At 50.0% G+C, this 25,785-nt stretch overlaps 9 protein-coding genes across 9 annotated transcripts; 3 read left to right on the top strand and 6 right to left on the bottom strand.

The window, feature by feature from the left end:
* Positions 1–1,699: 1,699 nt before the first annotated feature.
* INO1_1 (inositol-3-phosphate synthase INO1) lies at positions 1,700–3,356 on the top strand (the record flags this gene model as incomplete). The annotated part of the gene is made up of 2 exons (XM_033571062.1): positions 1,700–2,406; positions 2,459–3,356. 2 exons carry the CDS (start codon positions 1,700–1,702, stop codon positions 3,354–3,356), a joined length of 1,605 nt encoding a protein of 534 aa, XP_033427094.1.
* Positions 3,357–3,478: 122 nt separating this feature from the next.
* On the bottom strand, positions 3,479–4,555 carry ATNIH1004_006431 (putative 1-aminocyclopropane-1-carboxylate deaminase; the record flags this gene model as incomplete). The annotated part of the gene is made up of 1 exon (XM_033571063.1): positions 3,479–4,555. The coding sequence occupies one exon, from the start codon at positions 4,553–4,555 to the stop codon at positions 3,479–3,481; it is 1,077 nt and encodes a 358-aa protein (XP_033427095.1).
* Positions 4,556–5,513: 958 nt separating this feature from the next.
* On the bottom strand, positions 5,514–6,930 carry FLD1_1 (bifunctional alcohol dehydrogenase/S-(hydroxymethyl)glutathione dehydrogenase; the record flags this gene model as incomplete). Its single annotated transcript, XM_033571064.1, has 6 exons — positions 5,514–5,728; positions 5,781–6,418; positions 6,470–6,605; positions 6,660–6,774; positions 6,843–6,857; positions 6,910–6,930. 6 exons carry the CDS (start codon positions 6,928–6,930, stop codon positions 5,514–5,516), a joined length of 1,140 nt encoding a protein of 379 aa, XP_033427096.1.
* Positions 6,931–7,969: 1,039 nt separating this feature from the next.
* tim9 (protein transporter TIM9) lies at positions 7,970–8,452 on the bottom strand (the record flags this gene model as incomplete). The annotated part of the gene is made up of 3 exons (XM_033571065.1): positions 7,970–8,164; positions 8,299–8,368; positions 8,445–8,452. 3 exons carry the CDS (start codon positions 8,450–8,452, stop codon positions 7,970–7,972), a joined length of 273 nt encoding a protein of 90 aa, XP_033427097.1.
* Positions 8,453–11,328: 2,876 nt separating this feature from the next.
* On the top strand, positions 11,329–14,187 carry ATNIH1004_006434 (putative Rho GTPase activator (Sac7); the record flags this gene model as incomplete). Its single annotated transcript, XM_033571066.1, has 3 exons — positions 11,329–11,488; positions 11,681–11,833; positions 11,885–14,187. 3 exons carry the CDS (start codon positions 11,329–11,331, stop codon positions 14,185–14,187), a joined length of 2,616 nt encoding a protein of 871 aa, XP_033427098.1.
* A 626-nt stretch (positions 14,188–14,813) lies between these two features.
* On the top strand, positions 14,814–16,576 carry GPI11 (PIG-F family protein; the record flags this gene model as incomplete). Its single annotated transcript, XM_033571067.1, has 4 exons — positions 14,814–15,236; positions 15,329–15,615; positions 15,668–15,786; positions 16,410–16,576. 4 exons carry the CDS (start codon positions 14,814–14,816, stop codon positions 16,574–16,576), a joined length of 996 nt encoding a protein of 331 aa, XP_033427099.1.
* A 758-nt stretch (positions 16,577–17,334) lies between these two features.
* ATNIH1004_006436 (uncharacterized protein) lies at positions 17,335–19,014 on the bottom strand (the record flags this gene model as incomplete). The annotated part of the gene is made up of 1 exon (XM_033571068.1): positions 17,335–19,014. One exon carries the CDS (start codon positions 19,012–19,014, stop codon positions 17,335–17,337), a length of 1,680 nt encoding a protein of 559 aa, XP_033427100.1.
* Positions 19,015–20,817: 1,803 nt separating this feature from the next.
* On the bottom strand, positions 20,818–23,307 carry ATNIH1004_006437 (putative DNA helicase; the record flags this gene model as incomplete). The annotated part of the gene is made up of 5 exons (XM_033571069.1): positions 20,818–20,902; positions 21,023–21,083; positions 21,155–22,611; positions 22,667–22,699; positions 22,769–23,307. 5 exons carry the CDS (start codon positions 23,305–23,307, stop codon positions 20,818–20,820), a joined length of 2,175 nt encoding a protein of 724 aa, XP_033427101.1.
* Positions 23,308–24,021: 714 nt separating this feature from the next.
* ATNIH1004_006438 (uncharacterized protein) lies at positions 24,022–25,656 on the bottom strand (the record flags this gene model as incomplete). Its single annotated transcript, XM_033571070.1, has 1 exon — positions 24,022–25,656. The coding sequence occupies one exon, from the start codon at positions 25,654–25,656 to the stop codon at positions 24,022–24,024; it is 1,635 nt and encodes a 544-aa protein (XP_033427102.1).
* Between the last annotated feature and the right edge of the window lie 129 nt (positions 25,657–25,785).

The raw sequence follows: 25,785 nt of genomic DNA on the forward strand, positions 1-25,785 counted from the left end.
GATAAACTCTGAACCAAACTTTCGTTGTTGACTTTCGACAGAACGAATTACTCGCACTGCAAAGGAACAGATCATGTGACACTTCGTCTCATAGCTCTCCAAAACATTCAGTAGAGTATCTAATTACGGAATACGGAGAAACCTATTTACTCCTGCACCTAGCCAGGGGTCAGTGTTCATACCTCCGCAAACAGCCATTCGTGATGTGCTTCGCTAATAATAGGCTGATTCAGGGGTAGTCCAACCAAATGCAACCATGGAACACCCTGCCGAGCTTTCCGCTACGTACCCACCGTAACACTCTCCAGGGGTACCGTTATTAGTCCCATTTTCCTCTTCCACAGTCAGGTTAACGCAATTTTTACCTACAACTTCATTTATTTTTTATTTTTTTTCTTCCGAATACTCGATTGAGTGCGAGTGTTCTTGACAGTTGATTTAACCAAGTCCCTATACCCTTGAATCCTGCCTTGTCCTTAGTGGACACCGTAGGACACCTAGCCCAATCCACTAGTATCACCTAACTATCGGCAGGCCATAGCGCGTAAACCACACACTGTCTTGGTTCTATGGGATCAACTGGGGCGTCAGGCAGAGAATTTATTGTGCGAGTTGTCCAATGGAAATGCTCTCCTAGATTGGATTTTCTGCCAACTCTGCCCACTCATGGCTTCGCTAGTCTATCCCGGAGTATTAAACTTCCTCTCTTCGCTTTGTCAATGAATGCGCGAGCTAGCGCGGGAAAATATGTGCTGAGGGGCAGACACGTTGGACCTGCAAGCGTACCATTCAGAGTTAATTTGGAGGTGAGGGGTAATTTTACAACGCCCAGGCAAACCATCTATTACGGTGGAGAGCGACAGCTATGGTTTTGGTTTGCTGTGGAATCAGTCAATTCTACATCGATGAAGAGTAGAACGTAGGTAAAATTATCGATGGGAATAAAGTGGACATTTGCGGTGCACAAAGTGTGCACCCGACGCCATTCGATGGAGGGGCCTCCGAGGGGCAGATACGAGAATACGTTCAACAAGAAATGATGCCACTTCATTTTCCTTGACCGCTTCTTACCCTTGCTGTTTGGGAACGCAAGCTCATTGGCAACTAGGCATTGCTCCTTTCGTAGTAGGCAGGGGATTAGTTGAGGACTACAGTCCTCCGCTCCTTGTAGAATCAATGGTCTGGCAGATGCGGCGTACGGAAGCGCCGTCCCCGTGACTGCAGACTAACCTTATGCAGGGCCCTTAAATATCCTCCCTCCCTCTTCCTTCCTCTCTCGTCTTCCTTCTCTTCCCACCTCATTCCATTGACCTGGTATCTGCGTTTCCTTCCACAATATCTGCGTCGATTTATTCAGATCACTTCTCTCTCTGGGTCGTGATCACTTAAAACCGTCAAAATTTTCGGCACACTTCTTAACTCGTAAGTGGCACCCGTGTGTGCAGCTTCCTTCCGGGAAAGCTCTCCGAGGATTGCAAAATTGCTTCGGCCCTCGAAATCTTTTACTCTTCTGAGCTAGAGCTGACCTCCATGTAGGCGTCACCACCCGTTCAACGGCCGGCGCTCATCTTCCCGTGGGGGGGCACCGGATAATTCACTCTACATCCAGTAAATCACTTTTGCATTCACAGAACATCCTCGATCCCGCCATTCTTGACAATACTCTGTTTGCACACTCGCCAAAGATTCTGTGAACGCAATGGCCCCCCACGCAAGTTCGGATGTTGCTGCCAATGGCGCCGTGAACGGGTCGGCTCGTTCTAATGCCGCCCCATTGTTCACTGTCAATTCCCCTAACGTCGAGTACACCGACAATGAGATCAAGAGCAAGTATGCCTACCATACCACTGATATCACTCGCACTGCCGATAACAAGCTGCTCGCCACCCCCAAGACTACCACCTACGAGTTCAAGGTCGACCGCAAAGTCGGCAAGGTCGGTGTTATGATGGTCGGATGGGGTGGAAACAACGGCTCCACCGTGACGGCTGGTCTTCTGGCCAACCGTCGCGGTCTCGTCTGGGAAACCCGCGAAGGCGAGCGTGCTGCCAACTACTATGGTTCTGTGGTCATGGGTTCAACCATAAAGCTGGGCACTGATGCCAAAACTGGTGAGGAGATCAACATTCCCTTCCATGACATGCTGCCGATGGCCCACCCCAATGATCTCGCCATTGGTGGCTGGGATATCAGCGGCATGAACATCGCCGATGCTATGGATCGGGCCCAGGTTCTGGAGCCTACCCTGAAGCAGTTGGTTCGCAAGGAGATGGCCGAGATGAAGCCGCTGCCCAGTATTTACTACCCCGACTTCATCGCTTCCAACCAGGAGGGCCGCGCCGACAACGTCCTCGAGGGTTCCAAGGCCAGCTGGACTCATGTGGAGCAGATTCAGAAGGACATTCGGTGAGTTATCTTCAACTTTTTCGTCAAGTGCATGTTAGCTGACTCGTTCTAGCAACTTCAAGGCTAAGAACGATCTGGACAAGGTCATTGTGATGTGGACGGCTAACACTGAGCGCTATGCTGATATCGTTCCCGGTGTCAATGACACGGCCGAAAATCTCCTCAATGCCATCAAGACCGGTCACGAGGAGGTGGCCCCGTCCACCGTTTTCGCCGTTGCCTCTATTCTGGAGAATACTCCCTTCATCAACGGGTCTCCCCAGAACACCTTCGTCCCTGGTGCCATCCAGTTGGCGGAACAGCACAAAGCATTCATTGGCGGGGATGACTTCAAATCTGGCCAGACCAAGATGAAGTCAGCCCTTGTGGACTTCCTGATCAACGCCGGTATCAAGCTCACCTCAATTGCCAGCTACAACCACCTGGGCAACAACGACGGCAAGAACCTGAGCTCTCAGAAGCAGTTCCGCTCGAAGGAGATTTCCAAGTCCAACGTAGTCGACGACATGGTAGCTGCTAACCATATACTGTACGAGAAGGATGAGCACCCGGACCACACTGTCGTGATCAAGTACATGCCAGCGGTGGGCGACAACAAGCGAGCTCTGGATGAGTACTTTGCGGAGATCTTCATGGGCGGACATCAGATCATTAGCTTGTTCAACATCTGCGAGGACTCTCTGCTGGCGTCGCCGCTGATCATCGATCTGGTCCTGATCGCCGAAATGATGACGCGCATCAGCTGGAAGGCGGACGGTGAGGCCGAGTACAAGGGCTTCCACAGCGTGCTCAGCGTTCTGAGTTATATGCTCAAGGCGCCCTTGACACCCCCCGGCACCCCGGTCGTCAACTCACTGAACAAGCAGCGCAGTGCCTTGACCAATATTTTCCGAGCCTGTGTTGGCCTCCAGCCAGAATCGGAGATGACTTTGGAGCACAAGCTGTTTTAACTGGCCGAGAGTCTTGCTAGTCTAGTTTAGCCAACTATAGCCACTCTTTCTGAATTACATTGATTTACCGCTTTGATCTCGCGTATCCTGCCTTAGTGGTATATATATATGTAATATGTATCTTAAGCTTCAATAGGGCCTCCATGCGGTGTCCGGCCCAGATCCGAATAGGCATTCAAAGCCAATTGTCCTCCGAGGTGGGCGTACAAGACATTCCCTTCCTTGATCTTGCCCTTGCGGATCAAATCGATCATACCGGCAAAGCTCTTGCCCTCATAGACAGGATCCGTGATGAACGCCTCCATGCGTGCGGCGTACTCGATGGCCTCCCACGTCTGTCGGTTAGGGATACCGTATGTTCCGGCATGATAATTCTCATCCAGAATGATATCCTCCTCGCCAATATCTTCCTCCGATAACCCGATCTGTGCTGCCGTGTTCCTCGCAATCCGCAATACCTGCTCCCTTGTCTCCTTGGGCTTCGCCGACGCATCAATGCCAATAACCGTCTTCTTCGACTCCTGGGGATACAACTTCTCGATCAACTTGAACCCAGCCACCATCCCAGCCATCGTCGACCCCGTTACCGCACAAACCACCACCGTACTAAACACCATCCCCATCTTCCGCTCCTGCTCGCGCACCTCAAACGCCCATCGAGCAAACCCCATCCCTCCAAGCGGATGATCCGACGCCCCAGCAGGGATATAATACACCGTCTCCCCTCTCGCCTCACACTCCTCCCTAACCTGCTTCAATGACTCCTTATGTCCGATCCCAAATCCATCCCTCCCCATCCTGACCTCCGCACCCATCACCCTCGAAAGCTGAATATTCCCCACCCGCTCATATCCGACGTCTTCCCACTCCACCCAATGCTCCTGTACCAGTCGTGCCCGCAGACCCAGTCGCGCTGCCGCTGCGGCTACCTGGCGCGTATGGTTGCTCTGTACCCCGCCGATGCTGATCAGTGTCGTCGCGCCACGAGATATTGCCTCCGCGACTAGGTATTCCAGTTTTCGCGTCTTGTTGCCCCCGTATGCGAGACCCGAGTTTAGATCTTCTCGTTTCGCGTATATGGTTACCGGTCCGCCGAGGTCCGCGGTAATGCGTGGTAGGGGGTGGATTGGTGATGGGCCGATTGTGAGAGGGGTGCGGGGGATGGTGGAGAAGGGTGCTGGGAGAAGGATAGAGGACATTGTTTATAACTATTGGTGTAGACGTAGATGTAAATATTGATCGATAGGTAAATCAACTGTAGCGTAGAGTTGAATCGAGATGGAGAGGAGAGACTGTTGTATTTAGAGGTGAATACCTAAGAGTGTACCTTCATATTTATATCCGAGAAGTACTTCCGCCGGAGAAAGAAGGGAATTTCCGAGGTGTGGATATCCATGATAAGAGGGGAAGACGCTAATTACGTAGGAAATTCAGATTTCATAATGTCCATATGTACTCCGCACTTGGTTGGTGATTGTCTATCTCCATCTATATATGCGTATAAGTTCATGAACTCACGCTTCACAAGGGAGTTTAACTACTGCTTCGGAATGGGATTACGAGTTGATAATTCAGGTATAGAACTGGAGTCGTTGTATATTATTCAGTCTTTCCTTGATGAGGTCTAGATGCTCAAAGGTGGATCTACCAGGGTCAGATATCAGAGGTTCATCTACGAGTTTTCCGGCGGCCAAATATCTTTTTTGGCTGTTTACAGTTAGAGATATTAGCCTGGCTTGGCATGTGCATCCACTGTTTAGAGATCTTTGCTTTATATTTGTTTTCTTCTCATCTTCTCATCTTTTGTATGAGAAGCTGGCTGTTCAAGTACTACGTACCACTATCATGTAGTTAACCTGTATGGTTACATAATTCGTAGTAGTTCATTTTGCACATGACTCAAGGATGATACTCTAGGACCTGGATTTGAGATCGTAAGAGATACAACTGCTGTTAAACACTGGTATGCACCGTTCATCTGCTGATCATTTGGTTGCCGGAGACAGAATACCCCGCTGCTGAGGACCTTGAAGACAACAAGCAAAATATATATACCCTTTTTGTATCCTTCTCATCTGATCTGTTCGTTTCATTCACTAATCATCATCATTGAATGCTATCTTTACTGGTATTAAACACTTTTCTCTGATCCCACTATTACGACATATCCACCACGCAGCGTACACAGTCACCTTGTTTCATCTGCTCAAAGGCATGGTTGATGTTCGACAAAGGCTCACGGTGCGTGATAAATTCGTCCACCTTCAATTTCCCATCCAAGTAATCGTCCACCAGACCAGGTAGCTGAGTGCGACCTTTGATACCGCCAAAGGCACAGCCCTTCCAGACACGGCCGGTGACAAGTTGGAATGCTATATCTCCGTTAGTATTGTCATCCCATCGAAACAAAGGCTCAAAGCTTACGTCGGGTGGAGATCTCCTGTCCAGCAGCAGCAACACCAATGATGATACTTTCACCCCAACCCTTGTGGCAAGCCTCCAGAGCGGCACGCATCACGCCGACATTTCCGGTACAGTCGAAGGTGTAGTCGCATCCACCATCCGTCATCTCAATCAGTTTCTCCTGGATTGTCTTGCCCTCGAGCTTGGTGGGATTGACGAAATGGGTGGCTCCGAACTTGCGGGCCCACGACTCCTTGCCATCGTTGACATCGACAACAATAATCTGGCCGGCCTTGTTGCGAACCGCACCCTGGATAACAGATAGACCGACACAGCCGGCACCGAAAACTGCAATATTGGACCCTTCCTCAACACCAGCGGTGACCACGGCAGCACCGTATCCAGTGGTGATACCACAGCCAAGGAGACAAGATCGGTCCGTGGGGATCTTGGGCGTCACAGCCACGACGGAGATGTCGGCAACAACGGTGTACTGAGAGAAGGTGGAAGTGCCCATGAAGTGCAGAAGGTCCTTGCCGCGGGCCCTGAAACGTGACGTGCCGTCGGGCATCACACCCTTACCCTGGGTGGCACGGATCTTACCGCACAGGTTGGTCTTGCCGGACTTGCAAAACTTGCATTCACGGCACTCAGGAGTGCTTCGGGTTGTCAGATATGGGAAGGCATCAGAACCAGTGGGTAAAGCATACTAAAGAGCAACAACATAGTCACCGGGCTTCACCGAAGTAACACCCTCACCCACCGACTCAACAATACCGGCACCTTCATGTCCCAGGACAACGGGGAAGGCACCTTCAGGATCTTTTCCGGACAGCGTGTAGGCGTCTATCGAGCTGGTCAGCTACAAATATCGAAAAAGGTTGATGCGCGTCGACAGACCTGTGTGACAGACACCGGTGTGGTGGATTTGAATGCGGACTTCGTGGGCCCTGGGGGGCGCAACCTCGATATCCTCGATGGAGAGAGGCTCTCCAGCACCCCAGGCGACGGCGGCCTACGTAACAGAGATTCAGTGATGGGTTTAAAGACGCGCGACCGATTTGTATTTCAAAGAGGTCTTACCTTGCAGGTGATGGTCTACAGAAGTCAATGTTAGTCGCGACCAGGCAACATGAAAAGGCTCTCTTACCTGTCCGACAGTGCTAGCCATGATGAAGTAAGAAGAGAGACTTCAGACTGAGCAGATATGGGAAGGGAAAATTAAAGATGGAATAGAGTGAAGAAGAAAGAAAAGGACCAAGATTACAAAGGAACACCCAGGGAATAATTTGCTTAAACCGGACTCTTACGAGCGAGTGGTGGGGTGTTCAGGTGAGGGGGAGAGTGGGGTGTCTATGAGGGGCAAAAGGCCGTATTCAGAGACTCTCGCAATAAAGCAGCACTGCCATCCTTGGATGAATGGGTCTTCTCCAATTCTTCCCCTCATCTCTTCTTGGCTGGTTAGATGTGGTTGGGCTGTTTCAACTATTGTTGAGTGTAGAGGTGAGTCATGAGCCGCCTGCATATTCTAGGTAGATGGACAACCTTATGCGGAGCTAGGATTGCTAAATTGGAAGGATTATAGTCTAATGATTAGCAGAAGGGCCTATGTCCATACTAGTACGGACTACGGAGTAACTAGAGCTCCTCAGCTATCTACCAGGGATTACTCCCCTCACAGTGAACACCTTGTGTAACTCAAAGAGGCAATATTTTCCGGGGTCCGTCCGTGCATGAAGACCCGCAGTTTTTTCTGGCATGACTAATACACCATATTTGTCTATCGGGAGGGAGCTTTTTCCCATTCCTGGAGATACCATCACAATCTGGACCATGATGTATATACACAACACAGTCAACAACAGCTGGGTTTTTAATTTGCTCAGCGGATTCATGTAGAGCGCATATAGGGAGAGCCACATCTAGATATTGAATGGTTTTCGATTAACATAATACCTAGAGGGCTCCGGTAACACATCCTACCCTAAATCATAATATGGTACAATAGTAGGGAACAGCTTGTCCTATGCCACAAGCAGACACAGCATTTGACACATTCTAAGCGGCCTGAAATCAATCCAGGCCCGACAACAGTTCCGGACCATTCCAAGAAGAGTTGTCATCATTCGCAAAAATCTAATAATTTATACACGAACCACTGAACCCGAAAATAACAGAAAACGCGCAATTGGAGTAATTATTTTGATGGTTTACCGCCCAGGCATCTGTCCACTCTGCATCATGGCCGCGTTCTGCTCCTGGAAGCGCTCGTTCAACCGGGCAGATCCCTTCAAGTACTTATCCACGCAACGCATAACGCAACCCTCCTCGCGGTTGATCAGAGACTTGGTGGTGAAGTCGTTGACGCAGTCATCGAAACAGCGCTGGACCAGGTTGGAGTACATCTAGAATGGGAATTTAGTATGAGAAGGAAGGTTTGTCATGCTGACAATTAGAACAGGAGTGGCAGAATAGAATGCATCGGTATTGGGAGCCAAATAAATAGGGACAAATACTAGGAAGAATTGAAGTTACATACGTTCATGAATTCCTTCAGCTGCTTTCTCTCCATGCGAGAAGCGAACTCGCGCTGTTCCGAGGCATTGAGTCTGGGCAATGTTAGCAGGACTTCTGGACGCCGTCTCTCATAGAAGCATGCAGGCCGACAGGTGACATCACACTAACCCTTCCATTGTGATATTAGAAATTTATTATTAAAGAAACCGAGTATAGGTGGATGGTGAGGGAAATAACGAACAACAATCTGAGGTGACGGTTCGGTCCAGTTTCGGAGCTCAGGCTCTTCTTGGTCACATGAGATCATGTGATTGGTTATACCACGTGATATGTTCTGCTGAGCTATCCCATGACCTATCTACGGACTACTCTGTATTAACTAACAAGCTAGCTTAGTTGCTCTGTATAAGGACAAAGTATATGATCCTAATCAGGTAATAAAAAGGTCAATCTTGACCCATCCATGCGGAATTAAGCAGGGACATTGCACGAGGCCATATGTGCCCGGAGCACCATGGATGTGGGCATATGATGTGTTATACGAGCTGTCCATGCACACCAGTCTCCACGGCTTCAGCAGATTTTGACATATTTGGGATTGAACACAGTGGTTGTAGTGGTTATAGTTAAGTCATTGGTACGTTAAGAGCGTACATTTGATATAGAAATTATCTCTTTCGAGCGAGTACGGAAATACTGGGTATAGGCCGCTCCAGTGGACAGAATAATATGCTGTGCTTGTCATATAATCCCAAGAGCAACAGCAGCTTATATTATGTCCAAGTAGGCACGCACGACCAGTGTAGAAGTTGACTGTCGTGAATATGCCTCTACTTAGTAGGCCTCAGTTGTGGATTGTGGTTTATTCCAGTCTTCACTAGATTGGTCACATTAGAGAAACCACTAATGGACATTTAAAGGAATGTCATTTGCTACACGCAATCAAGGTTTGTCCTGCAGTTTATCAGCAGGGAACACTTAGTCTAAATTAGCAACAACCCAATCACGAATACGAGAAAAGCAAAGAGCCAAATGCTGCTAATTGCTGAGTATATTTCCTGACGAAGACTAATTGTTTACGTGCAATTTACACTGGCCTCGAAGTTACTATGTTTTAGAGTTGGTTTCGAGGTATCAGAATGACACATCCTAAATCGAAGATTCATGTCCACTCCACAATAAGCTGTTCGAATTCACATGCGCCTTTTAACCGAGAGCTTGAAGTTTAACGCTTATGAGACTGTTTTATTGGCTTGCCTTGTTGCAAGATAGGATCATTTGTCGAAGATTTACAGCTAACTCTATCGATGCACTCCAGAGTACAGAGTACGTATCTACCTCCTGCGTGGGATGTTAATTAAAGTGGATATATTCAATGGACAGGGCAGGTCATTCGTTGGCCGGAGGAATAAGCTAACTATATCTACATGCAAACTTCCCTCATTGCACTCCAACAATAAATTTAGCTTGCACTAGGTACTAGCGGTTTATTGGTGCCTAGGTTCTAGGCTGTCACGAGTGACCCTCCCCTGTGATCAGTGGTAGTACGTACCATGGACACTGAAAATCTTAGTATGGTGTTGACCACGATTTGTGGACAGAACCCCTATCAAGGGGATGCTTCGTTTCAGACTGTTTGGATGGAGAGAACTGAGGGCGGTGTCTTTTTTTAGACGTTGCATTTGTGCTGATTGAGTGGACATGGTCGATGGACTGAGCGATTATCGGCAAAAGGATAAAGTGGTATACGTCCATGGTCCTACAGACTCTCTATCCTACGACCGAGCAGATGGTACGGTATCTGTTGTCCTATAGTTGGAGGGCTTCTTTGATTTGATTTGATTCTACTTTATATTCTATAGGTTTCATCTTTGTTAGAGTCTCGGCTAGGGTTCGAGTTCTAGAATCCAGGTCGAAGCTAAACGATACTAATCCGTACGCAATCAAATTCGGGGGAACAGCCGTAACCGACGGGCAAATACCAATAATACCGTTCCGGTGGCGTATTGAACTCTTCTTCCAGACTGACTAAGAGCGAGATTAAAAAAAACGGTACGAACAAGGAGAAAAGGCTGGTTCCTTGGGTCGGGCTCCTATTTCTGCAATGTGACTGGGATCCTGATGATGAAAATATTAATTAATATTAATTGACCCATCCATAGTAATACCATCTCTGGCCTATTGGGGTAACTGCCATGCTCTACTGGTACTAGAATTGCCAATTACCAGGTATATGGAGGACAAATTAACATCTGCGCCCCTTCTGGGACACATGACAGGGGGTCTATACCAATACAAATAGAACTAATATCAAATATGATCTAATAAAAATCCCACCAGCTGATTTTTGGGCCCTCTGGAGATACTGATCTGCAGCCCCCCGAGCAGCGCCCCTTCTTGCTTTCTGGGGGCCTAAGTCAAACTTACCGGCCCAGCTCAGTAAGCCCAGCCCATCACTCTCTCCATCTGTCAGCCCTCTGCCCACTAGTGTGCCTCCCGATCATCAATCAACCCCCATCAATCAATCAATCAATCGAATCAATAATCTCCTCTGCCTCTCCCTTTCTTCCCCCTCCATCCGCACATCCACTTTCATCAATCATCATCCTTCTTTCCACTTTGTTCGCTCTTTTCTTTTCATTTCTCCCTTTCCATTCCTCTCACTCGTTCTCCTCCCCATCCATCCATCCACCCATCCCTGTCTCTCCTTCCTTTTATCCATCCCCTCCGCTCTCCGCATCCTTTCTCTCACTGTGTTCTGTCGCTGCGACCGCCCTAATCTCTCATCACCACCGCTCCGCCCGTTTTTCCTTTGCAAAGCTGCTACTCCAGCGTTCAGCCACGGTGTTCTTAACCATAACCGACGGCGCGGCACTATCATCCATTGCCAGGCTGACTAGTCCACGTACTATTTTGGGATTTCGACGGTCCCAGCCCCGGAATTTCTCGCGCGAACACGAAGGCGGTGACGGAGGACTCGGTTGTCTACTCCTGTACGGCGTACTTGATTTCGCACTCTGTTCAACATCCAGTTCGTCGCGCGCTGTCCATCATGGTCACCGGGAAGTCGCATCCCGGTGCAGAGCCGATGCATCAACTACCGCCCAAAACGTCCCAGCATGGCTTCGTCACGACCTCCCCGCCATCGAAACGCGATTTAGCATCCTGGTGGAGACAATTCAAGAGAAATACTCGAAAGGATGAGCCGAAAGGTACGTATGGCGTGCGCGTAGTTGGGGGGTTTATCCTGGGATCTTTTTAGCCCTTGCGGTCGGCTTCTGTGAATGCTACCTTGATTGCATTCAAACTCTTGCTATCCGCGCTGCCATCCTAGTCACCTACTTTACGCTTTCTTCGCTCACGGTTGCTTTTTCATCTTCCGTGCATTTACTAACTAGCTCCAGAAAAACCTCAAGGTATCTTCGGTATCCCCCTTAACGTTAGCATTAAGTACGCCAACGTCGCCATTTCGCTCACAAACGACAACGGTGAGAGCTTCATCTACGGCTATGTACCCATCGTGGTTGCGAAATGTGGGGTATTTTTGAAGGAGAAAGGTATGCAGATTGCTAGTTAAACTCGAACAGGCAAGTTGCTGACCACAACAGCAACGGATGTTGAAGGAATCTTCCGTCTAAGCGGGTCCGCCAAACGTATCAAGGACCTGCAGGAAGCATTCGACTCTCCAGAGAGGTATGGGAAAGGACTAGACTGGACAGGCTACACGGTCCATGATGCCGCCAACGTCCTCCGTCGTTACCTGAACCAGCTGCCCGAGCCGATCGTTCCACTTGAGTTTTATGAACGCTTCCGCGAGCCGTTACGAGTTTATCAAAACCAAGTTCAGAACAGCGCGCTCTCGACTGAGCTGGAGGGGTTTGATCATGCCAAGGCTGTCGCATCTTACCAGCAGCTGATCCGGGAACTGCCTCCGCTGAACAAGCAGTTACTCCTCTATATTCTCGATCTCCTGGCTGTCTTCGCTTCAAAGTCGGATCAAAATCGGATGACATCGGCAAATCTCTCTGCAATTTTCCAACCCGGATTGATCTCTCATCCCCAGCATGACATGGCACCGGACGAATACAAGCTGAGCCAGGATGTTTTGATATTCCTGATCGAAAACCAAGATCACTTCCTGTTTGGCATGAACGGCACCGCTGCTGATGAACAGACTGTTAAGGAAGTTGAAGGTGGAATGACTCACCGGGCGACAACCCATTCCACTATCAGGCGCTCTGTTTCGAGCGCAAGCGGCGGCGCAGAGAGCTTCCGCAAGTATGGGGGCCTCCGCAGAAACGTGTCCGTCTCGTCGAAGAATTCGCGCCACTCCAACAATGCCCAAAGCCCTGCAACTCCTACATCCCTGAGCGGGGTAGGCGTTCATCGGAGCAACACCCTTCCTTCTAAAATGTCTCCTGTGATGAGATACGGTCGGGTCACAGAAGCAACCGGGGTCAACTCTTCAGAGCGAACCTCCGCGCAACATTCTCGATCCTCAAGTATAGCCCCACCTCCCCAGGAGGACAAGGAGGATCCGCCACCGGCTGTACCGCAACAGCCTCCTGCGCAGGGGGTACAACCTGCAGCTGGCGTTGTGTATGTCCATACGTCAACTCATGGGCCAATCCCCAAGGTGACATCAGTTCAACCACCCATGGCTGAAATGCCGGTCCAGCCGGAAAAGCAAGCTGAGGCCGAAAAGCCAGCTCAACACGAAAAGCCACACCTACAGGAGAACCTGTCTCCGCCATCGTCTCCTCCACCATCTGTGGTTACGCCGACACGTGAACGCAAGATATCTAGTATATTCTCTAAGTCGCCGCCGTCAAGCGGTGAACAGAAAGAACCACGGCAGCCCAATCGCCTGAAGAAAAAGCGAATTCCGGGAAGTGCCAGCGAAAGTGCCCAAAGCTCATCCCAATCCCTGCAGGCTGCAACTTCTGATTCGGCTGTAAATGTTGGCCAAGGAACCCCAGGAGCTGATGCCAGTAGTGACGCTGGAGGAGCTACACCTCGGCCCCCATATCCTATAAGCTCGGAAGATCTTACTTTCGCAAAACAAGAAAGGCCGGCTACCCAAAGTGAGAATGGGCAGCAACCATCAACAGTCGACACGTCCCTAAAGCCGCACGGGTCACGAACTCCGTCGATGAACTCACGTTCATCCTTCACTGACTTTTCGGATATTGATGCAGCCGACGAGGCTTCCAAAGCGGAGCGCAAAGAGCATCGTCGAAGTTGGAGATTTCCTCGTTCATCTAAGCGCAGCAACGAGCAGATAGGACTTGGCCTTGCTTCACCGCCCCTTCTAGCATCGACACCAGGGGCCGACCGCAGTACAAGCTCGATTGGCAGCTGGCATCACTCCAGTCGCAGCTCTCCCTCGGATCTACAGCAGTTTGCTAGCGATCCATCATATCAGCCACTTAGCTTAGATGCCGAGGTCAACAACAATGGCAAGGATTCCGGCGGCTCGGAGCCTGAGCGGCGAAGTCTCTTCGGGAAATTTAAGGCTAAGGTAGCACAAGTCCGGGATGAAGTGAAAAGCTCATCCGAACGAGAACGGACCAGGAGCCCAGTGCAGTCTGATCCTGATAAATCAGCTCCTAGTCAGACACTGCCCTCTGTTGGTAAAGATCACATTAATCGCCCTGCCCCTATTGAGGTTGTCAAAGAGCCGGTTCCGCCTCCTATCAGCTCCCCAAGCTCTCCTTTGCCTGGCTCGGGACTACCCCCGCCGATTCCCGAGGAGCCTCACACTCCTGAAAGCCCCGTTGCGACGGTGGTTCCAAGGGATCCAAAGCGAGAAAATGGGGCGACCGAAGCGGAGACTGCAGGACCCGGCACTCTTCCAACGTTTGAGTCCCACAAGGGAGATAACGAGACCTCACACTTTCTGGGCAACTAGTGCATGCATGGCCAATGCTGAGCGGTATTTTTTTTATCCTTTTCTCCTCTGGTGGTATTTTGGAATATTCGGCTGGATAGACATTCCGAGGGTTGGTTGGTATGGATTCAAGATTTGGCTCATTTTTCCATATAGGTGGCCACGACCGATATGATTTTGTGACCCATGTCTGTATGTTGCTGGTTTAGGCCAGCATTTTCGATTGATGATTGAAAGGGATGTTTTCATTTTTCCGGTTACCTGTCATACCCTGTTGTCACTTGCTGATGTTTTTATGGATTACGAATCATGGATGTATTTTTGCTTGTGGACCTGTTGGCTTGGGTTAGCCTATGTTGAATGGAGTGAATGATATAGCTCTTTGATTATGCTTGTTTGGACGTATGCAATAGACTTAATCCTTCTCTGTTTCTTCTCTTTGAGATACCTTCTAAACCGCCTCCGTAAGCCTAAGTGGAATGCAGACACCTCAGGCACAAACAACAAGCAAACCCATCAAACATTCTCGAAATGTCCAAAACCATCACTGTCCATGGATTATTGATGTTTTCTTCCTTGTACCGCCCTCCCAGATTAACCACTCAATTCCTCCTATATCAGGGCGCAAGCCCAAAACTAATTCTAGGATGGCCTCAGCACTTCCCTCTCCGCCTTCTGCGCCTCCATCAGCATCCCCTGCCGTGAACATCCTCCCTACAACTTTAGCCCGAACATACGCCCTTGTCCACCCATGTCTTCTCCTCAGTCTTCTAGCGCTTCGATTTCGGTCACTCGAGGCTGATTCAGTCGGCGAGCTCCTGGGTGATCTCCCGCTACTTGCACTGCTTCAGGTGGTCTTTGTCATGATCTGTCTTCCTCCCGCGGGGTCCGCCCTGTCACCCAGGCAGTCAGCGTCAGGGGAGAGTAACGATGTCGACGAGAAAAAGCCCCCTTCCTCCCCTTCCAGCACCGTAGGCAACGGTGGCGTCATTATTAAACCCGGGAAAATCGGATATAGGCGTCGAGGCCCGAAGACTGATTCCTCGACCTGTTTTTCCGCCAAAGTGATTGTACGTTTCCTCCCCTGGAAGAGGAATCTTCAGAACTTTCGGATATGGAGTGGAATGGAGATCACTAATATTGTACAAATTGTTCATGGTAGCCGGCCGTATTATCACTCATCTTGACCTTCCTTCTGGCCGCTCCCGTCCTCGCCGCTTTGCTGGTTCTCTTCGGCGCCCCGATCACAACCCACCACTGGGAGACTCTTCTGTGCGCAGCACATATGGCTGTTCTTTCCTCCACTGCCTTGATCTACGCACATGGCGTCGATGGAACGACCTGGAAAGAGGTGTGGGGTGCGGCGAGACCGTTGGATGCCGTCTGGGGTGGTGCATTGGGAACGGGAGTGGGCGCTTGGTTTGGTGCGGTGCCTATTCCTTTGGATTGGTGAGTTTTCTACTACCTCTTTGGGGAGAATGGGCTTTGCTGACTGGTGCAGGGACCGTCCGTGGCAGACTTATCCCATTACGATTCTGGTAGGCGCGTATATCGGATATGCAGTTGGACTGGGACTGGGGCGGTCGTGGTTGTTTGGGAAGAGGATTAATTTTGATGAGAGTAAGGGGAACACGAAGGTTGATTAAAGATGGTTGGATATGTTAATATTGCTCTGTGTATCTAGTAAGAGGTAACTATAGGGCGGTATTTTTATTTATACATTCACTTGATAATTGTACATTTATTTTTAAGGCATTCTTACTAAATATTAAGAGAAATTATGCCATATTAACAATGCCTAACAACAATCATAACGTAAATATTTCCAATCCCCAAGGTACCCGAAGAAGAACATGTAACTCGCACGTTCCGGATCTGTGTCCCTTGCGCCTTCCTATTCCAGCATCGCAACCCACAAACCAAAATCCGCTCTTTTTCTTCCCCTCTTCCACATTCCACATTCTACATACTACAGCCACCAGAAACTAATCTACCCCCAAATCCTTCCGATTCTATCTGCCCATACCCATATTCAAACAAACTCTGTCGCGACGTGAGAACAAGGAACATGCCTGTCACTGACTGTCTTCGTACGTGCTGTCTTACACTACCTCTTCCCTAGTATAATACCCGTACATAAACTAGATACACCTAGTTTCTAGGAAGAGTAAATACAAAATAAGCCAGCCATGGGAAAAAATAAGAAAAAAACGCTAATAGAATAAACGAGAAATATACTATAGAACCCCCACTTACCCCCGCCGAACGCGCCATCGTCAAATCCTACGGCGGTTGGACAATGTTCATGACGTGTTTTGGCTTGAAGCCCTTTGATTTTGATGATGTCGACGAGGCGAAACTTATCTTGAGGGCGCTGTTGAGCAACGAAGATGATGATGATGATGAGTAGAGTGGGTTTTTCTGCTGTCTTTGTTGGTCTTTGTGTTTGTGTTTGGGGCTGATCTGGTAGTTGCTGATAGGTGAGAGGGGATGGGTAGCTAGTGAGATGGAAGTTAATGAATTTGATTCTTCCGAGATGTTCGTGTTCTTTTGTAGGTTGTATGTTCTGTAGACAAGTAAGATGAAGAGTATGTAGATCTTAAAATAAGAGGTTGTATTCTGTCTGTCTGGCCCGCGATATCAACTTTTAGAATTATGTCTTTATAATATCTGCATCGACACTGTTGATACTATGGTCAATGTCTGTTGGTATCATACTCAGCATGTATATGTCTAGATTTAGTCATCTAAGTCTATCTATATCTACTCAGACAATAGCTAACTGGCTCATGTCCTGGGAGTCAAAGTTTATGTATGGATATAGCAGCCAGCACTAGTATCCGTACATCTAAGCAAATCAATCACACTGAAATATCCGGAAGACCAATCGTTAGATATGAATCAATAGTCATGAATAAAGCCCGCCAGCCAGCCATAAATAAAATCCAGAATGGTAGTGTAGTGTAGTGCATGGTATCAGTCTAAGTAGAGCGTGCATGTAGGATGCAATGTCAATGTAACGCAAGAAAGAGAATAGGATCCAAAAAAAAAAGGAGAGGAGGAAGGAATTATCATAAAGAGAGGTAAGGTATCCAAAAAAAAAAAAAAATGCAATGAAGTCATCAGTCGCCAGTCGGCCGACTGAGGAAGAAAGAAATAAATAAAGCGCTAAATCATCCCCGCAACTTCCATCCGTCGAGTCGCTTGCCATCTCGGTTTATAGAAATCATCCTTGGCAGGCAACGCGGGTCGATCACATTCAGAATCACTTTCATACGGAGACGGAGACAGAGACCCAGATCCGGACCCCGGGTTATCCTCCGTGTGTGAGGAAGATGTCGTTGACCGGCCCTGACGCACGCGCAGGAATTCCTGGGAATCCGCGCTCCGGATGGGATACATGGTTCCGATGCCTACCGAGTTGCGAGCCATGCGCTGTAGCTGTTGGATGTCTTCTCGTAGACCGGAGACCTCCGCTTCAAGGTTACGACGGGCGGTTTGTTCCCGTCGCAGGAGCGTAACGAGGGCGCTGTATTGTTCGACGGATATCGAGGTGGTGTCGCTGAGGGATGTGGAAGATGGTTGTTGGAGGGTTGTCGATCGTTGCATGCCACCGCTAGTGCTACCGGTGGTGCCGGGGCGGATCGTGCCGGTGCTCGCTGGACGTTCGGACGATTGATAAGGATCAGGGGATGAGCGAGCCGTGGATTTCCCGCGATTGTGTCGTCGACTCGTTGCGGAATCGGCTTTCTTTGACGGTGGCGTCTCGACTGGCGAGGTGTCGCTCCGTCCGCCTTGTATGCGAGCAATGGCAAACTCCAAATCGATCAGCTTCACCTCTAATGTGGTCAGTCGTTGGCCCAGGGAGATATTCTCGTCATGTTGCATGGTGTTCACGAGATTCCCCACGTTCGGGGCAATGCTCTCGGCTTCGGCTTCGGCTTCGGCCTCGGCCTCGACCTGGTGCACCTCGTACATGGACGGTTCGGTGGACGGTTCCGGGAGACTGGTGACAGTCGCCCTTGTCGGGGGTCGCAGGGATAGCTCATTGTCCGAGGCGACGGTGTAAGCGGTCGATCCGACGTAGGATTCTATACTTCGTCTCCTCCACTGGATCGGCGACATGCGATGGTCCTTGGCCATCCCCCGCAGCGCTCCGGCACTTCGAGACCGTCGTCTTCGTCGTCGGTTCTCCTGATCGGAATTTGGATGCAGATGTAGGGAGCTTTTGCGACTACCGCCTGCTGCTCGGCCCGAAGGGACCACTTCGCCGAGCGCGCCGCGGGACTCGTCATCGGAGAAGATCAAACTAGGTAGTGTAGCTCGACGTTGTCGCGGGACTTGGATTTCCAACTTTTCCAGAGCATCGTTCAGCGTTAGTGGAGCCTCCGTCTCTTTCTGGACGGCATAGGTTCGCTTCGAACTCAGTGAACTGGACAATGAGTATGAGGGGATCCCGTCCCCTCGATCCGGCCGCGACGTGTTGGAACCGTTGAGCCGGACATCGGAATCAAAGTCATCTAGTTGGCTGCCTCGCTTGCGGTTGAAGATCTTCTTCATGACCGTCTTCAATGTGCTTCCAGTCCGTCGATGTACGTTAGGCCCGCGGGTCATGCCGGGCATAGGAGCACCACCCAGTGCAGCGGCAGCCTGCTGGTTCCCGCGGACGCTTCCCAAAACGACCGATGATTCGGAGCCGCGAAGGAGACGACGTGAGCTCACAGCGGTGAACTGTTTAGAACTCATTGGGGGAAGAGCTGTGTCGATGCATGGATCGGCCTGGTCACGGGACCTCAGACGACTCTTCGCCGAACCACTCCTACTGGGACTGATACCGACACCGGACATGCTGCAAATAGAGAAGCACGATCAATCCGGAGAGAATACACATGCGCTGAGCCTCAAGAAATAAGGCGAAAATGAGAGTTGAACTGGAGGGGTATGTGGGTCGGTTGGTCGAGATATACGAGGCGAAACAAATGAGACAGATACACAAAACGCCAAACGAAAGCCCAGTATCTATCTAAGGAGGAAAGAATGGGAAGGAATGTATCGCACGGGACCTACGGCTGCGGCGACGAGTCAGCATACAATCCGGTCAACAACAAAGACCCTGCAGCGTTGCTGACCTTGGCAGCGAAGGCCATCACTAGCTATAGGCTGAGGCTCGCGAGTAGTAAGCAAAGGTGACGTCCGATTCTCACGAAAGTGGCAATAGAGTTCAACCATACCCGGCTGTTGAGAAGAAAAGTGAGGCAGGAGTAGAGCAGATCAAAGGACCGACATGGCGTGCACCAGAATTAAACGAAAACAAAGGCAAGAGAGAGCAGTAGAAGGATCCACTCCACCGGGACAAGTACTAGATGCAGTCAACACCTAATCGACCAACGGAAGGGCTCAGACATCCGGACGAGACATGACTGGGCCGCGACCAACCGTCGTCGGGGATGCTGCAGCTACAGGGTGCTTAGTAGGAAGGAGGAGAGAGAGGGAAGAGGCGGAGAAGAAATGAATCAAGTGATATCGTGCACAACGACAGTGGCCAAGTGGGCCCATGGCCCACCAGCTGGTCGGGAGCCATGCGATGGGTTTCAGGGGGGAATTTAGCCTGGGCCAGATGAGGTGGCCATTAATAATTACCGAATCGATGTGATTGAGGATCATCATGATCGGAAGGGATGTCATCATCTCCATCTCGTATCCTCATGACGTTCTAGAAGCTACCGCAGATTCTTGGCGCAGTGACTTGGGATCAATGATGATGGCCATAGTCCATCAGATTCCGTAAAAAGTCCGAGATTTGATGTGGAAAAGGACTCCACCATGATACTTGGCCCCTTGACACAACAACACATCCCCATCAACGAACACACTAAGACACGGATAATTGGATCGAGGAAGACGGCAGTAAGCCCCCAAATCTTCTCTGGATTCGCCTGCATCAAAACTGCATATCCTGAGACACGCCAAAGTGGCCCCCATCGGCTCCATATGGCATTTATTTCTTTGAGATTTGGGTACGCGTGCGTGCCTTGTCCTGGTTCGCCAGTGCTACTGCTTACTCTCGAACATGCAGTAGTTATGGTTATACACTGCTAAAAAATCTTCCTGTCTGGTCTTGCCACGATCAGTCCGACTGGTCGTTGAGACAGATCTGTGTCTGTACGGAATATTCTGTCGCTAGATAACTTCATGTAGATGGCTCGGTCGCACTCGATATCATCGCATCCACTCGGTCTCCAACAACTAGCTCACTAGTCACTTCTGAAACCACCAGTGGAAATTTTTCTATTTATACCGCTCAAGCCCTCTCTAGAATTCTTCCCGAATTGATCCTTGGTTCGGTGGAGATCCCGACCTGCAGGCTACTATTTAGTAGTACTTACGTACCGATGAGTTGTTCTCACCACAATGCAACCATGGATTCCTTCCATGGGCGTCAGGACGTCCAACGCTCAGACCGGGGCGATCAATGTCCAATTCGGATGCCACCGAGGCCGTGCGAATGAAGAGCCCGCTGGCGTGTATCAGATTTCCGAGTCTCCCACGGCATGTCACCGCTGATCACCAATTATCTACTGTCTAGGCCATCCAGCAACGGCGGGCCTGATCACCTCAGTGTGTCAGGTGGTGCCGTCAATGCACTTAATCTCACAGTAATTCCCCAGCATCCGGGTAGCGTAGATCGGCGTGCTCCTCAAGGAAGGTCATCCAGCGTTTGAGAAATCCGCTGCCTCTGTGGGGATCGATTGCCACGTTAACGTTATTCCATTTCGACTGACCAGGTGGATCCATGGAGTAGAAGGAGCGGGGTTTCCCCTTGGGCCTTAGTTTGATAACAGGGAATGGGACTCACTTGCTGATGGTCTCTGAATCACCACAGACGCATAGATGTCGTTTGGGTCGTGTCATCGCAACTATAATCGTCGTCAGGATCCGATACCTGGTAGTTCACATGCAACGAGCGATAGCATGGGCAGCCACATACCATTCAGCCTTCGCCGCTCTCCTAAGAATCCAACCTCGTGCTCACTATTGCTGCGAACCAGGCTAACTACCACGGCTTCCTTTTCTCGACCCTGGAATCCATCCACGCTTCCTAACTCCAGGCCAGGGTACTTCTCCCGCAGCATTTGGGACAAGACAGCCAATTGGCCATTGTACGGTGTGATCACCGCAATGTCCTCAGGCTTCACTCCGGACTGTACCAGATTATCCACGTGCCTCCCAACTATCAAGGCCTCCGTCTCGTTACTTTTGCTCTCCCATAGGAGCGCCTCCTTCGCCCCAACTTCGCTATCTTCGGTTTTCTCCGGGAAATCCCCTCCTTGGGTGTCCCAGAACACCACAGGTTCCTTAGTATCGTCGGTTTCTTGCACATCATATGGCAAATCTTTCAGTAACCGGGCTTTCACCGTGTCTGCAGCCGTCAGCTTGGACTCGTAGAGCTCGTCAGACGGGAACCGCATAATTGAATCGTGCATCCGATACTGCGTCGTGAGCATTCTCTTGATCCCTGGTCCGTGGACCGCAAGCAACCGGTCGAATAAAGTGGTGTCGAGCGAAACACTCCCAATAATTTTCTTGTCACTGGTATCACTACCTGCATTCTTCCCCACTTTTGCCTCTGGCGATTTCGCACTCTTCGGCCTTTGCGAGGTAGATTTCACCGTAGGGGGAAGCTGCAGATGGTCGCCGGCGAGAACGACTTTGGATGCGGACAGTAGCGGGATCCAGCATTGGGCTTCCAGGGCCTGACTAGCCTCATCGATAATCACAACATCAAATTTTTGGTTCTTCACTTGATGCCCCCCCGCCCCGTGGAGTGTGGCCAGAACGACACTGCTCTCTCGGATCAGATTGTCAACGCATTTAGACTCTCGTTCCCGGAACTCCCGCCGTAATTCCTTCAGATCGTTATAGATCTCCCGCTTCTCCCTCCCGAACCGAGTCTTTCGGATACTCGCCTGCTTCTGATCAATTTCCCTCCGCACGTCGCGGATGATAGATGCTGCTTCCGATGTGTGGGTCAATACCTCCAAAGAGTGCTCCAGAACCGAGGGCAACAAACGGGCCGGATGGCCTATGCGCACAACCGGCACTTTCTTAGGAGCCAGACGTTCCACGATGTTGTCGACTGAAATATTGGACGGCCCACAGACAAGCACCCGGAGCTTTCGCTGAACCATCTGAAGAATCAACTCGATCAGGGTATGCGTCTTCCCGGTTCCTGGTGGGCCATGGATCAGAGCAATGTCTCGGGAAGCTAAGGCAAACCGGATCGCCTCTTTTTGCGAATCATTCAGAGTCGGATCAATAAATTCGACTGGCCCAACTGCCTCGTAATCTGCCTGCAGTGGCGTGGTATGACCAAACGCAACGCGCATGAAATGCGTATGTTCGGTATCCGACATTTTGCCCATTTTCTCCATCGTCTGGTTCATCCTAGGCATACCATCAGTTCACATACCCAGCGTGCACAGTGTATCAAAGCTCCTACCGTCGATACGTAACATCGTTTGCGAGTTTTATGCTGCAACCCGTAATCATCAGACCAAACCACCACCCAAGTACGAGGGGGAAAAAAGGGGAGAGAACATACAGCCAAAGCTTCTTCCCCCACAACTCCTCAATCGCTTCATCATCCTCCTTTGACCTCCCCCCACCGCCTCTTTGTCCAAAAGCAACCCAAACACTTCTCTCCCCAACCCTTGTAACAACTCCCTCCGGCCCAGCGCCAGTCTTCGCTTCCTTTCCAACTCCACTCCCTTTCTCCCTACCCATCTTCTTCCCCCCAGTCCCGATCTCATTAACCCTCACTACATCCCCGACCCGGATCCCGTGCGAACCAAGTCGCGCCTCCCCTCGATTCTTCCCATCCTCGTCACTCTTCGCGGCGATCGCAGAATCCGCACCAAATTCGCCGACGACACGCCCACCGAGACCAGTCCGACATTGCGAGAGTATTATCCCAGTTAACGCGTACCCGGTTGCTTGGAGGGTGCGACGGGTAGCAGGGGAGACGGAGGCGGCAGTGCTAGCGAGTGTGGACGAGGAGACTTCCGCTTCGTGTTCCTGCAGAAGGAGGTGTTGTTGCACCTCGGCGAAGAGAGGGATCGGTATTAGTAATTGCGCGGCCATTTTAGGATCCTGTAATCCCTCTGGGGAAGTCATCGATGGGCGTAGACGGTTGGCTGGGTTTTGCTTGCTGGTGGTGTTGTAGAGGCGGGGAATTTCAAGTCGGATTTAAGAGTTAGATGTTATGTCCGAGGTGACTTCATGCTTAGTCATGGTGGTTCAAGTCTGTAGATAACAGTCAGGGGATTGAATGGGTGGTTAATTTATGACCTTTATTCAAGAAATCAGGTAGTTGGTATTGTTGTATGCTCTTGTGTTTGTGGTGAGTCCTAGCTACTAATTGAGGAAGTATTCACCATTGTCTCACCATGTTCAGAACCGCAAGATATTACACTTAGATACAGAGATACACCTACTCTATCCTCCATTTCCTTAGCAACCGGCAACCATAAGAACAAATAGCCATAATTATTCGAATGAGGTACATCCGATCTTACTGTCCATGGAATTCTTCTGACTTATCCCCAGATCCCAAGCTAGTTCAGGCAAACAGATGCCGATGCCAATATGACCACCAGCAACCCGTTTCCAACGACAGACAAGAATCAGTGAGCGAACCGGATAAAGAAATATAAAGGAAATCCTCAAAGGAGGCTGCCATGAACAAATGAAATCATAAATGAGATGACATGAAAGAAAAAATAACAAATGGTACAAGGCTCCCAGCCATAAGATGTCTATCGACTCTGCGAACCCACCAAGCCCAGGCCAACTGCTTCACACGTGTCCACTCATGTATCTCTTACCAATAAACGGCATGGTCTTGTACTTGGATCTTCCAACGAGGTATGCAGGTCCCAAAACAGCTTTTTCTGCTTCGTTTTCAAAGGGGCCGTCGTCAGCCAGGAAAACACGGAAATCGCGGAGTCCTTGCAGGTCAGCAAATGTCTTGAGTAACTTGCGCAGGTATTTGTTCCGATTCGGGATTGCATTAGGCATATAGTTTTTTGTGCCAAAATCCACGATCGATATCGAAAGATACGGAATTGCAAAGTGCTCGCGAATGAAACGACGAAATACACCCCATGATACCAGCGCCGATTCTTCGGGCCGGTGTGCAGTTTTACCGGGAGTACGATAGACCGACGGGAACTTGAACGCTAAGTGGCGTATCAGCTTGAATGTCGAGTCCGAGGTATTGTGCATGAAGCGCATCATGAAGTCGGGGTCTTCTTCCACAAATGCAAAGACATTCTTGGAGTAAAAGATGCGACGTGCATCCTCATAGAATGTGCGACTGGTAAGGAAGTAGGGCAGTGGAGAGGTGAAGCAGCTACAAGTGGAGGAATACGCCGTTTGGCGGGCATGGCAGAAGCACATCGCTTGCAAAGATGAGCAGGTCCCACAGCAGGTGAGGGGATACACAGAGTTCCGCTGGCGCTTGCGCTCCTGAAGCGTCACGATCCCGCGTGACCACTCTGAAATCGGGATATACGGATCCGAGCGATTGGTTAGAAGCAGTTCGAGGATCATAAACTGTACCTCCTTAGGGAGACACTCAAATGGAAAAGGAGGTTTGTTGTCTCCGAGGTTGTCTGTCAACCTCCAAACGGCCCTTCTGAGTATGGGTCTAATCTCGTCATCTTGCGAGTGGTTGAAGTGGATAGCACAGCGTGATAGGACAGGGAACCCATCTGTTTCGCGCATGATCCGGCAAGCGACATCGTAATCCTTGACACGGCATTTAAGACTGAAGTCCTGGAGAGAAAACATGTGTTGCGCGGCTGATCTACAGAAGCTCTCCCACATTGTAAGTACTGTGCGATGGACCCCCCCTGCTAACTTGAGGAAACGATTGTCCCTAGGGCCTAGATCCAAATGTAGGTATTTCAAATGGCCCATACCCCAGTGTGTAGCCTCGCGAAACATGTAAAAGTCCGCCTTGGTATAGAGAATAGCACTGAACCGGTTTTGACTAAAGAAAAGGGGACCTAGGCCCTGGCGAATATTGCGAGAAACGAGAAGCAACTCCAAGGGCAAACGAGGGTGATCGCAGGATCCGTCAACAAAAGTAGTCCAAGAACCACGAGTCGCTCGCATAGGACTGCGATTGCAGGACGATCCATTGTTATTTTTCATGCGGTATTGCTCGAAGCTGATGTTGATCAGACAAGGCCTTAGTAGTCCCGCATATTGCAATATTTTTATCTGGACTTTCTGCGGAAGATCGAGCAGAGATTTGGTGGGCCTCCCTGAGATATCCATCCAGAAATCCACCTTCACGCCGGTCTCTGAATCGGTATCTCCGCCTCCAGAGTCCATCTCTATGGATTCCTCCTTGCCCAAGAGGAGGCCATCCAAGTCCCTGAAAAAGGGCGAGAATGCCACATCCTCGTCGTCAAGGTACTCCATCGACGTCCTGCTGTGGTGGTGTTGAAGAACAGGGTCAGTACGCTGACTGGACTATCAAGGAAATAGGGGAAAGGCACTGTAAGTGAATGATCATAGTGGGGACATACGTGTTGTGAACGCGGCGATCGA

This window comes from Aspergillus tanneri (assembly GCF_003426965.1).
Source record: "Aspergillus tanneri strain NIH1004 chromosome Unknown AapTan_4_pilon_pilon_pilon, whole genome shotgun sequence".
Taxonomy (NCBI): Eukaryota; Fungi; Ascomycota; class Eurotiomycetes; order Eurotiales; family Aspergillaceae; genus Aspergillus; species Aspergillus tanneri.